This window comes from Fringilla coelebs (genome assembly GCF_963513975.1).
Source record: "Fringilla coelebs genome assembly, contig: SCAFFOLD_70, whole genome shotgun sequence".
In the NCBI taxonomy this organism is placed as follows: domain Eukaryota; kingdom Metazoa; phylum Chordata; class Aves; order Passeriformes; family Fringillidae; genus Fringilla; species Fringilla coelebs.
Window position 1 is genome coordinate 684,152 of NW_028167380.1, and position 11,583 is coordinate 695,734.

At 61.4% G+C, this 11,583-nt stretch overlaps 1 protein-coding gene and 1 long non-coding RNA gene across 2 annotated transcripts; one reads left to right on the forward strand and one right to left on the reverse strand.

The window, feature by feature from the left end:
* Positions 1 to 1,252: 1,252 nt before the first annotated feature.
* LOC311165799 lies at positions 1,253 to 2,026 on the reverse strand. Its single transcript, XR_014616960.1, has 3 exons — positions 1,932 to 2,026; positions 1,768 to 1,847; positions 1,253 to 1,428 (listed from the first exon to the last, which is right to left on the reverse strand). It is a non-coding gene; the product is annotated as an uncharacterized lncRNA (long non-coding RNA).
* A 5,111-nt stretch (positions 2,027 to 7,137) lies between these two features.
* LOC311165802 (Fc receptor-like protein 4) lies at positions 7,138 to 10,866 on the forward strand. The gene is made up of 9 exons (XM_084227304.1): positions 7,138 to 7,243; positions 7,818 to 7,838; positions 7,927 to 8,157; positions 8,397 to 8,651; positions 9,280 to 9,447; positions 9,593 to 9,838; positions 9,922 to 10,005; positions 10,415 to 10,436; positions 10,524 to 10,866. Exons 1-9 carry the CDS (start codon positions 7,195 to 7,197, stop codon positions 10,639 to 10,641), a joined length of 1,194 nt encoding a protein of 397 aa, XP_084083430.1. The 5' UTR covers positions 7,138 to 7,194; the 3' UTR covers positions 10,642 to 10,866.
* Positions 10,867 to 11,583: the final 717 nt, after the last annotated feature.

An 11,583-nucleotide genomic window follows, 5' to 3' on the forward strand; every position in this document is an offset into this window, starting at 1 on the left:
CTGCAGCGCCCCCTGCTGGCTGCAGTTATCACTGCCACAAAAACAGCGCTGAGCAGGAGGGAAAGTTCTGGGTTTGTGTTGTTTGTTCTGTTCTGGTTTAGAAATTTGCAAGTAAAGAGCTGTTATTCCTTTTCCTACACTTTGGCCTGGAAGTCCCGTCATTTTTAAAATTAAAAAAAGTTTTAGAAATACGTCTTCTTTCCATTCCAGGAATTTTCCCACTTTCCTTGGCAGATATCTCTGATTTAAATGAGTTGCCAAATCCTGGGTTCCAGCATGGATGGGAAAGACATCCCAAGAGGAGACAGGGTCAGCAACTTGGCCACCTCATGCTCTTTCTTTTGAGCCAGTTTGGCCACCAAGGGCTCTCTCCCCAGGTGGCACTTCTGGTCACGTGGCCACTCAGGAACTGGCTTTGGCAGACTGTCACACTGTCCCCAGTGTGCCATGGCTGACAGACTGATGGACAGACGGGGCCCTGTCTCACCAAATGCAAGGCCTGACCCACCCCTGCACACACAGCTGTTCCAAAATGTCTCCAGACATCAAACTTTTCCTGTCTCTGACACCCCACCCTGTGCTATGGCCTGATCCCCACTGCCCTGGGAAAGGGGGAGGCTCCGGAACCTCCAAAAGGCCTTTGTGACATCCTGGTGTGGGGAACAGGGCAGAGGGGGGGTTTGGGACAGGGAACAAGCGAATCCAGAGCCTCCTGAAGGCCACTTTGGCCATCAGAGCAAGGAAGGTCCAGGGCCCTGGCAGGTTCCTCAGGTGGAGGAAACGAGCTAGGGGAAATGTCTGGGGGTTGCTCCTTGTTGTGCCTTTCCCTGGAAATCGTTCCTTTTGTGACAATTTGGACTCAACCTTGTTGCTGTTGCTGTTGGTTTTATTCTCGCTTGTTGCTCTTTCAGGAAATTGTTCTTCTCTCACCCCTTTGGGATCTTTGTGCCCAAAGAGGGAGGGGCAGTTTTTTGTAGTAGCACACACACAAGTGGGTGCCCATGGGTGTGGACCCCCAGTGCCCCCCAGTTCCCGCCAGTGTCACAGCACATTCCCGTAGAATTCACCGGGTTCCCGCGGTCGCCCCTGGGGTCCCCGCAGCTCCGCGTAGGTCACCTGGGGATCCTGGAGGGTGGTGGCATGGGGGGACACTGCGAGAGACACGGCCTGTGGGATCTGGGTGGGGTGACACACGTGGGTGACATGTCCCTCTGTTTGTGTCCCCCCCGTACTCACCCCCGGCCCTCTTGGTTTTCATGACACGGCCGTACAGCACCTCCCCCTCCTCTGGTGGGGCTGGGGTATCCGGGGGGGCCCTGAGGGAATAAATGGGATGTGGGGAGAGAACGGGAGGTCTTGGGGGTTGGGGTAAAACGAGGGGATTGTGGTTTGAGCCCCCCACTGACCTTTCCTGGTGCTTCACAGCAGCTGCAGAGGAAAGAGGGGAGAGGTGACTGTGGGGTCCCAGGGCCCTGACCCCTCTCAGGATTCCTGAACTCCCACAGAACCCTCAATTTCCCACAAGACCCCCAAGCATCCCTGAAACCCCCCAGAATTCAGGAACCTCCCCAGTGCCTCAACCAACTCAGTCTGAAGAACCCAAAGCCCACCAGGGACAGAGACCCCCCAAACACCTCCAGAGCCCCTGAAACAACACCCAACATCACTGCAGGACCCTCCAGCACTTCCCCAACCCCTACAGGGTCAGAGTTCTGGGGGCCTCTACGGCTCCCTGGGATGCCTGTCCCCCCATTGTCACACACTCACACGGTGCCACCAGTGCCAGGCCACAATGACATCCACAAGCAAGAGCAGGAACAAAAGGGCCCCACCGACCCCTGCGACCACTGCAAGACAACAGAGGAGGACACATCAGGGTCACCCATCACCCCAGGGGTCCTACACTCCCTGGTGACCCTGTGTGACCCCACCTGTGACCCAGGGTGAGCCAGGTGTCACCTCCAGTGTCAGCTCAGGGCTGAGTGCTCGGAACACACGGTGCCCGTCCTGTCCCAGCTGGTTGGTGGCCACGCACTGGTAGGTGCCCGAATGTCCCACATCGATGTCCCCGAGCTCCAGGAGGGGACCCCGGGCCACCTCCTGCCCATTGTGCAGCCAGGTGAAGGTGACAGGGGCTGAGCCCACCTGCACTGAGCAGCGCAGGGTCACGTTGTCACCTACACGCACCTGGTGTGACAGGGGACTGGGGGTGATGGTGGCATTGGCCACGGGCACTGCGGGGACACAGACGGGGATGACACAGGGCGAGGTGCGATGGGGGTGCCGTGGGTGGGGTCACCCCAGTCCGAGGGTCCCGCTCACCCAGCACGGTGACATTCAGGGGGTCACTCTCAGCCACGCTGTCCCCGTCGCTGACCCGGCACCGGTACTTGCTGCTGTCAAGGTCCCCGGTGTGGTGCAGCTCCAGGCGGGGGCCGGTGCCCAGCAGTGCCCCCAAGCCCTCCCGGTGCCAGGAGAAGGACAGGGGACCTGTCCCCGCGGCCACCGTGAAGCTCAGCACCAGGCTGTCCCTGAGTGCCACCTGTCCCCCAGGGGGCTGCACTGACAGGGACACCCCCGAGGGTGGGACCCCTGCAGGGGGACACAGGAGGGATTGGGGATCCAGGAAGGGCAGGGGGACACTGGAGGGGAAAGAGGAGGATTGGAGGGGAGCAGAGCGTATCTCAGTGAGCAGAAGGGGACCCTGGGAGGCATGGTGGGACCTGGGGACAATGGCAAGACCCCGTGGAAAGGGGCAGAGACCCAGGCAGGGATGGGGAACCACGAGGGAGGCTGAGGAGACGCAGGGAATGATTTGGGGTTTAGAGATGGGCCCAGGGAGGATGCAGGGACAGAAGGCAGACCAGAGGGTGGAGCAGGGACCTTGGAAGGGGTGGGGAATGCAGGGAGGGCTGGGGAGGACAAAGAGAGGGATGAGGGATCTGCAGGGGGAACTGGGCAGTCATGGGGGAAACCAAGAGGGACTTGGGCAATTCTGGGTGATCCCGGGAGGAGTAAAGGGAGGGATGAAGGATTCAGGCAGTGGTGGTGAAACCCTCAGAGGATGTCGGGCTTTCCTATCCCCATCCCTGCACTCACTGTGCACTGTCACTGTCACCCGCTTCGATTCTCTCCAGTGTGATGCCACCCACCCCTTGCAGTGGTAGCGGCCGCTGTGTTGCAGCCTCAGAGGGGACAGGGACAGCTCGGTCCCATCATGGGGCCCCTTCAGAGGCTTCTCCTCATGGTAGAAGCACACATCTGTGAGCTGTTTGTTGTCCCTGCTCCGGCAGCTCAGTGTCACCGTGTCCGCCTCCAGCAGTGCCCGTGCTGGCACCTGCAGCACCAGCCAGTCTGGGGGACAGAGGGGTCCTATCACAGCAGGGCCATCAGGAGGGCCATGATGGCACCAGGAGGCACCAGGGGCCACCCAATGTGAGAGAGAAGTCACCATGCACAGGGATGCTCTGGGATGTCCCCAGAGCAGGGGACGGGCTCTGGTCACACCTGGTCATGACCCATGGAGTGGAGCCCACCCAGAGCCCTTGGCGTCCCTGCAGGTGCCAGGCTGGGGACATCCAAATCCCCCTCACCATTTAAGACTGTCACCGGGAGGCTGCGCCTGGTTCCAGGTCTGTCACACTTGTAGGTGCCACTCTCGGTGACAGTGAAGTGATCGCTTCTCTGCTGGCAACAGCGCCGCCCGTCCCTGTACCAGGTGGTGGCACCGGCGGTCCCCGAGCCCTGGCAGGTCAGTGTCACCTGGTCCCACAGCACCGCCGGCGTCCAGGGGGGCTGCACAAGGAGCTGGGTGGTCTGGGCACTTGCGGGTGACAGGGAACACCAGCCTGCCAGGGCCAGAGCAGGGCTCGGGACAGCACGGTGGGGCCATGGCATCCCCCGAGGACTCACCAGTGAGGCCGAGGGTCTGGGCTGGAAGGGAAAAGGGACAGGGCTGGGTGGGGGTCGCACCGTGGGGACAGCACCAGACAGGGTACAGGGTGTGGTGGCTGTCCCCAACTGTCCCCATGGGGAGAGCAGTTCTTGTAGGAATATGCATGGGGGTGATTCCCAAAAGATTTGAAGAGCCATGGGGACATGTCTGTGCCACAGCCACCCATGCACCACATCCCTGTGGCACAAACACCTTGGGAACAGGGACACCGAGGCCACCCTGGGCTGAGGCAGAACATGGGGACACTGTGGACACCCCAGGAATGAGGACACCACGGATACAGCCCATGCTGGCCCAGGTCACCCCCACCAGCTCATGATCCCATCCGCATGATCCCATCTCCATGGCCACATCCTCACCGTTCTTGTCCCCTTCTGTCCCTGCATCCCAGTTCCCTTGTCCCTGTCCTCAGAGCTACCTGAGCCCAAAGGTGCCAGTCCCCACATTCCTGTCCCCACAGCCCCATCCCCAAATTCCTGCTCCCTGTTCCTGTCCCTAAAGCCACTCCACATCCCCAGTCCCACCAAGGTCCACTGTGGCTAACAGGGACTGGCACTGCTGGCCTTGGGGACCTCAGGGCACCCCAAAGCCCCTTTTGCCCTCTCCCCTCCCCATCCCCAGGGTGTCAGGCCCATGCCCAGAGCACTCACCCCACAGGAGCAGCGCCACCTTCCCGGCCATCCCGGTGTCCCCAGCCATGTGGACTGGCTGTCACTGGCTGCTGTGGCCACCGCTCCCCTGGCTGGCGGCTCTTCGGATGAAGGGGAAGGAAGCGAGGTCACATCCGTCCCCATGTGTGGGTGGCCCTTGGTGGGGGCAGGGTGGCCACAAGCTGGGGACAGCATGGGGACAAGGCTGGGTGGGACAAGGTGGGATGTGTGGTTCAAAGGTGGGGGGGGTTCAGTGAGTTTGGGGAGCCCGGGATGGGTGTTCAGGGAAATGGGGGGTCCCAGGGATTGGGTCCATGGAAAATGGGGTTCTGAAGAAGGGGAGTCTTTGGGAATCGCGGGGCCCATGGGAATGGGGGTGCCCAGCGTTTGCTTGTGGCTAACACAGAGTGTGGAATCTCCCTGAGTGTCCAACAGCTCCATGGGATTGTTCCCTGCCTGCTGGGTGGCAACCCAGCCCTAATAAAGCTTTTTCTTGGGTCACATTTAGGAACTCTTCCCATTTTTCTCATTCCCACCCTGAAATTTGATTGACTTCCCACAGAGGAAGGGGAGAAGCTCTGTCCATCCTTGGGACAGTGCACAGGAATCTGTGGAAATGTCCTTGTGCTCCTCAGGGTCTGCTTCCCTGGTAAATCCAACCCAGCCTGCCCTGAATTCCCCTGCCTGGGCACTCCCTGCTCCTGCTGGGACACCCCTGTTCCCCAGCCCGACATGTGCTCAATATTTCCACACTTTTCCCTCTCTTCTGCTGTGCACATCCTGAGACCAAACATTATTTCTTGGAGGTTCCAGAAGGTTGCAGGTTTTGTTCAAGAAGGAGGGTCCAGGCCAGGTTGTGGAGCAGATTGCTGTTGTATTTGCAGGAGTTTTGTGGTTTTCTCAGTCCCCTGGGCAAAGGGACAAAATGATCAATTCCTGCATTTCCACACTGGTTCCCTCACAGCTGCCCCTGCAGGGGCTGTTTCCAGCCAGCCCTTCTCTGAAAACCATCAAAGGCCCTCACAGAGCCACTGCTTGGGCTCCCTTTGGGGTTTGTGCTTCTTGCAGGGCTGAGCAAACCACAGGCAGGCCTTTTCCCCCCCACAGAATTCTCACCTCTGCAGCAGCTCTAAAGCTGCCAGAATCAAAGGCAAGGGGTCAGGGGGGACCCTGAGGTGCTGGCTGCCACCTGGGGCTGGGCAGAGCAGGGCTGAGCAATGGCCATCCCTGTGCAGTGGGGCTGGACCATGCCTGGGCCCCACCTTTGGGTGGCTGATGGCTTCAAGGAGCAGGAGTTTGGGAGCGCCTTCCTGCCCGGGGCTCCATTCCCCAGCTGCTCTTGCCAGCTCAGATCCTGCAGGGAACGAGCAAGAATGGAGAAGTCTGGTCCCCCCTGGGGCTGCCATGGCCCAGGACAGGACCCCCTTGTCCAGCATGTGTCACCCCTGGGACAGCATCCCCCCAGGACAGGAGCCCCCCTGATGTGCCCACCCAGGACAGAACCTGCCCCCCTCGTGTGACCAAGGTGTCAAATGGCCTCTTCCTTCTTCTATAGGAGAGAGAAAGTGAAAGTGTTGGGGAGGGAAAGTGGACATCCCCATCGCCCACAGCCTCCCCAGCCCTCCCTGCAGACCCCTCACCTCTGCTTCCCCCACCCTGGGCTTCCCCAACCCCTTCCCTGCTCCGGTGCCCCCCAGGATCATCAAAGCACGAACTGGGGGGTTGTGAAATTGAGGGGTGAAATGATGGAAATGTAAAAGAAGAGAGGGAAAAGACATTGGGGGTGTGGGGACACAGACCCAGAGACCCTCAGAATCTGTCTGGGGTGACCCCCAGGCCACCGGCAGCTGATGGGGGCTGTGCTGGGCTCTGGGTCTCCCCAAAATCTGAGGCACTGTGGGAAGGAGCTGATACCCACGGGCTCACCCAGCCCCTGCCCATCCCTGCCACACTCATTTCCCTGGGAACCAAAACATGGGACCCCCATTCCTGATGTCACCCTCGCTCTGTAACCCCCATCCCAGTATTGACATTCCCCAGGATCTCCATGGCCCAGCACCCCATTCCCAAGGAACACTCTCCTGTTCATTCCATCCCCTGCAATCCTCCTTTCCCCAGAACCTTGGTTCTCCCAGGAACACCCATACCCCCTGCATCTCATCCTTAGCAGGAGGACCACATTCCGTGACCCCAAATCCTTGGAGCCCACATTCCCCTGCGACTCCCAACCCTCAGTCCCCCTCAGCCCTTGGGAACCCCATTCCCATGGCCCCATCTCAGGTGATTCCCCCTCCTCAGCACCCCCATTCCCAGAGACCCCATCATTGGGACCCCCCATTCCCCTTGACACCTATCCCTGGCTCCCCAAACCCCTGAGGCCCCCACTCCTGGGTACCCGTATGACACCGTGTCCCACCCAGCCTTGTCCCCATCCTGTCCCCACCCAGCCCACAGCCTGTGGCCACCCTGCCCCCACCAAGTGCCAGCTACGCAAGATGGGCGAGACCTGACCTCGCTTCCTTCCCCTTTGGCCAAAGAGCCACCAGCGAGGGGACAGCCACCCCCTGCAGCCAGTGACAGCCAGTCCACATGGTTGGGGACACCGGGATGGCCGGGAAGGTGGCACTGCTCCTGTGGGGTGAGTGCCCCGGGCACGGGCCTGACAGCCCGGGAATGTGGAGGGGGCACAGGGGGGCTGCGGGGTCCCCTGAGCTCCCCATGGCCAGCAGGGCATGGAGCCCAGTGTGACCAGAGTTGTGTGGTGGCCATGGGGACAGGAACAGGGGGAGAGGAATGTGGGAACTGGGATGTGGGGACAAGGACTGGGGGATGGAATGTGGGGACAAGGATGTGGCAGAAGGAACCTTGGGGCTGGGGCAGCTGTCTGGACAGGGACAGGGACACAGGGATGCAGGGACAGGGACAAGCGGACAGGCCCTATGTTGATGGGGCATGAGGACAGGTGCCAACAGAATGGGATCATGGGTACAGGGCCATGGGGATGTGGCTGTGAGGCTGTCAGGGATGACCTGTGCCAGCAGAGTGTCCCCATGCTTGAGGACGGGTTGGCTGCTGTGTCCCTGTCTATGAGACATCTGTGCCACACCAGTGCCCCCACAGAGACAGTTAGGGACAATCCCGACACCCCGTGTCCCCGTGCTGCTTTCCCTGTAGTGCCACCCCCACCCAGCCCTGTCCCTTCTCCCTTCCAGCCCAGACCCTCGGCCTTGCTGGTGAGTCCTCGGGGGATGCCATGGCCCCACCCTGCTGTCCCCAGCCCCACGCTGGCCCTGGCAGGCTGGTGTTCCCTGTCACCCGCAGGTGCCCAGACCACCCAGCTCCTCGTGGAACCCCCCTGGACGCCGCCGGTGCTGTGGGACCAGGTGACACTGACCTGCCAGGGCTCGGGGACCGCCAGTGCCATCATCTGGTACAAGGACAGGCAGATCTGGGTGCAGAAGGGACCTGACCACTTCCCTGTCACCGAGAGTGGCACCTACACGTGTTACAGACCTGACACTGGGCTCAGCCCCTCCGTGAGAGCCTTAAATGGTGAGGGGATTTTGGGTGTCCCCAGCCTGGCACCTGCCCGGATCCCAAGGGCTCTGGGTGGGCTCCACTCCATGGGTCACCTCCTGGTGTGACCAGAGCCTGTCCCCTGCTCTGGGGACATCCAAGAGCATTCAACTGCAAGGAGATTTCTCTCTCACAATGGGTGGCCCCTGGTGTCTCCTGGCGCCATCATGACCCTCCTGACGCCCCTGGTGTGACAGGACCCTTCTGTCCCCCAGACCCACTGGTGCTGCAGGTGCCAGCACGGGCACTGCTGGAGGGGGACACAGTGATACTGCGCTGCCGGGGCAGAGATAACAAACGGCTCACGGACGTGTACTTCTACCGTGAAGAGAAGCAGCTGAGTGGGCCCCATGGTGGGACCGAGCTCTCCATGTCCCCCCTGAAGCTGAGCCACAGTGGCAAATACACCTGCAAGGGCTGGATGGCGTCACATTGGAGTGAGTCGAAGCCGGTGACAGTGACAGTGCACAGTGAGTGCAGGGATGGAGACAGGGAAGCCCAACATCCCCCAAGGCTTTCCCCACCATTGCCTGAATCCTTCATCCCTCCCTTTACTCCTCCCTGGCTCACCCAGATATGCCCACGTCCCTCTTGGTTTCCCCCATGACTGCCCAGTTCCCCCTGCAGATCCCTCATCCCTCTCTTTGTCCTCCCCAGCCCTCCCTGGATTCCCCACCCCTTCCAAGGTCCCTGCTCCACCCTCTGGTCTGCCTTCCATCCCTGGGTCCTCCCTGGGCCCATCTCTAAACCCCAAATCATTCCCTGAGTCTCCTCAGCCTCTCGTCTGGCTCTCCATCCCTGCCTGGGTCTCTGCCCCTTTCCACGGGGTCTTGCCATTGTCCCCAGGTCCCACCATGCCTCCCAGGGTCCCCTCCTGCTCACTGGGATCCTCTCTGCTCCCCTCCAGTCCCTCCCTTTCCACTTCCATGTCCATCTGCCCCTTCCTGTGTCCCCAGTCCCACCTGGGTCCCCAATTTCTCCTGTTTCCCCCTGCAGGGGTCCCACTCTCAGGGGTGTCCCTGTCAGTGCAGCCCCCTGGGGGACAGGTGGCACTCAGGGACAGCCTGGTGCTGAGCTGCGCGGTCGCCACGGGGACAGGTCCTCTGTCCTTCTCCTGGTACCGGGAGGGCTCGGGGGAAATGCTGGGCACCAGCCCCCGCCTGGAGCTGCACCACGTTGGGGACAATGACAGCGGCCAGTACCGGTGCCGGGTCAGCGACGGGGACAGCGTGGCTGAGAGTGACCCCCTGAATGTCACCGTGCTGGGTGAGCGGGACCCTCGGACTGGGGTGACCCCACCCATGGCACCCCCATCCCACCTCGCCCTGTGTCATCCCCGTCTGTGTCCCCACAGTGCCCGTGGCCAATGCCACCATCACCCCCGGTCCCCTGTCACACCCGGTGCGCGCAGGTGACAACGTGACCCTGCGCTGCTCGGTGCAGGTGGGCTCAGCCCCTGTCACCTTCAGCTGGCTGCACAACGAGCAGGAGGTGGCCCGGGGTCCCCTCCTGGAGCTCAGGGACATCGATGTGGGACATTCGGGCACCTACCAGTGCATGGCCACCAACCAGCTGGGACAGGACGGGCTCCGTGTGTTCCGGGCACTCAGCCCTGAGCTGGCCCTGGAGGTGATGCTGCAGGGGCACTGCAACAAAGGTGGGGTCACACGGGGTCACCAGGGAGTTCAGGACTCCTGGGGTGATGGCTAGCCCTGATGTGTCCCCCTCTGTGTCTTGCAGTGGCCACAGGGGTCGGTGTTGCCCTTTTGTTCCTGCTCGCGCTCCTGGCTGTCTTTGTGGCCTGGCACTGGTGGCACCGCCTGGGTGGGTGAATGGGGGGATGGGCATCTTGGAGAGGGATGGGAAGGCCCCCAGAGAAGGGGGGCCATAGGGCAGCACCCACAGCCCTTGGCTTGGAGGGGCTGAGCCCCCAGTGACCATGGCTCAGAGCCCTGGGGAGGGTTGGGGGGTTGTGCAGGGATGTTGGGGGTTCTATCAGGGGTCCCCCTCCCTGCCAGGCTCAGAGTTCTTGGGGCTCAGGGTGTTGGTGTGAGTAGGGTGGGTCAGGGATATGGAGGAGGGGGCACCAGGGATACTGGGGAGGGCATCAGGGATATGGGGGGGGGTTGGGCGGGGCTGTGGAGAATTGTGTGTCTGGTGGTGGTTCAGCATTCCCAAGGGTGGATGGGGGCCCCTGGATCTCCAAAGTCACCCCTCCAGTTTTCCTTTGCAGATGCCAGGAAGCACCAGGAAAGGTGAGTGCAGGTTCCAGCCATGATACACCTTTTACCGAACGCCCCAGCACCTCCCATCCCCCTGCACGCACCCCCTCATTCCCACAGGGCCCCCCCAGACCCCCTGGCACCCCCGGTGGAGGATCCTCAGGCGACGTACATGGAGCTGCAAAGGCAACCGTGGGAACCCAGTGACATCTATGAGAGCCTACACCCAAAGTTGTGACGCTCTGGGAAGCGGGAGGCACTGGGTGACACTGGTGGTGCTCCCTCCATGGCTCCTGTGGTCGCTCATCCTTCCAAGGGAGGTGGTCATGGGTCAGGGGGAGGCTACACAGGGCACCCAGTGCTCCTCATTTCATCTCCCAGTACCCCTAAGGGTTCCCCCTTCCCTTCCCTCGCACCTGCAGGGGCTCCCCAGCCCCATCCAAGTGCCCAAGAACCCTCAGTGACTGCCTCATTCTCTCCCCACACTGCTGGCAGGACACCCAGGGCTTCCCCATTCCCCCTCCCACTACCCCTGTCCCATCCCGCTGTAAAAGGGGGAGTCGGGGAGGATTCTTCCTGAAAGGTTTCTCGGATTAAAATGAAGGACAAATGGGGCAATGTTATATCTGAGAAGTGTTTATTGACGAAGTAGGGTAAGTGTTTGTACCGAAGGGGGAGAGAAGGGAGTAGAAAGGGAACAGGATAGAGAGAGAAGCAGAGGACAGGGGCAGAGTTACCACAAGAAGCCCGGGCGCTCTGTGGGCATCAGCTCAGCAGATGGAGTGTGTGTGCTGCGAGCCAGGGCGAGCCCACATGGCTTTTCTGCTTGGCTGTGTGTGATCTCCAAGGACGGCACCTTCGTGTCTCTGGCACCGGTGAGCAATGGCTGTGGGCCAGTGCTGTGGCACTGGTGGCTCTGGGCTGGCTGCCATGGGCTGGTGCTGCGGCACTGGTGGCTCTGGGCTGGCTGCTGCGGGCTGGTGCTGTGGCACTGGTGGCTCTGGGCTGGCTGCTACGTGCCGCTGCTATGGCACTGATGGCTCTGGGCTGGCTGCCATGGGCTGGTGCTGCGGTGGGCAGGTGCAGCTGGCTCGGTACTGTGGGCAGCACGGGAAACGCAGCAGAGGAGGGGGGTGGGTGCAGGCAGCATCGGCTGTCGGTGAAGCAATGAAGGAGTCCA

What these genes read in the sequence shown, in the direction of transcription:
- LOC311165802 (XM_084227304.1), top strand. Translation starts at nt 7,195, where the DNA reads ATGGTTGGGGACACCGGGATGGCCGGGAAGGTGGCACTGCTCCTGTGG. An exon ending in GGTGGCACTGCTCCTGTGGG is followed by an intron (nt 7,244 to 7,817) that starts GTGAGTGCCCCG and finishes TCTCCCTTCCAG; the next exon opens with CCCAGACCCTCGGCCTTGCT. An exon ending in CCAGACCCTCGGCCTTGCTG is followed by an intron (nt 7,839 to 7,926) that starts GTGAGTCCTCGG and finishes TGTCACCCGCAG; the next exon opens with GTGCCCAGACCACCCAGCTC.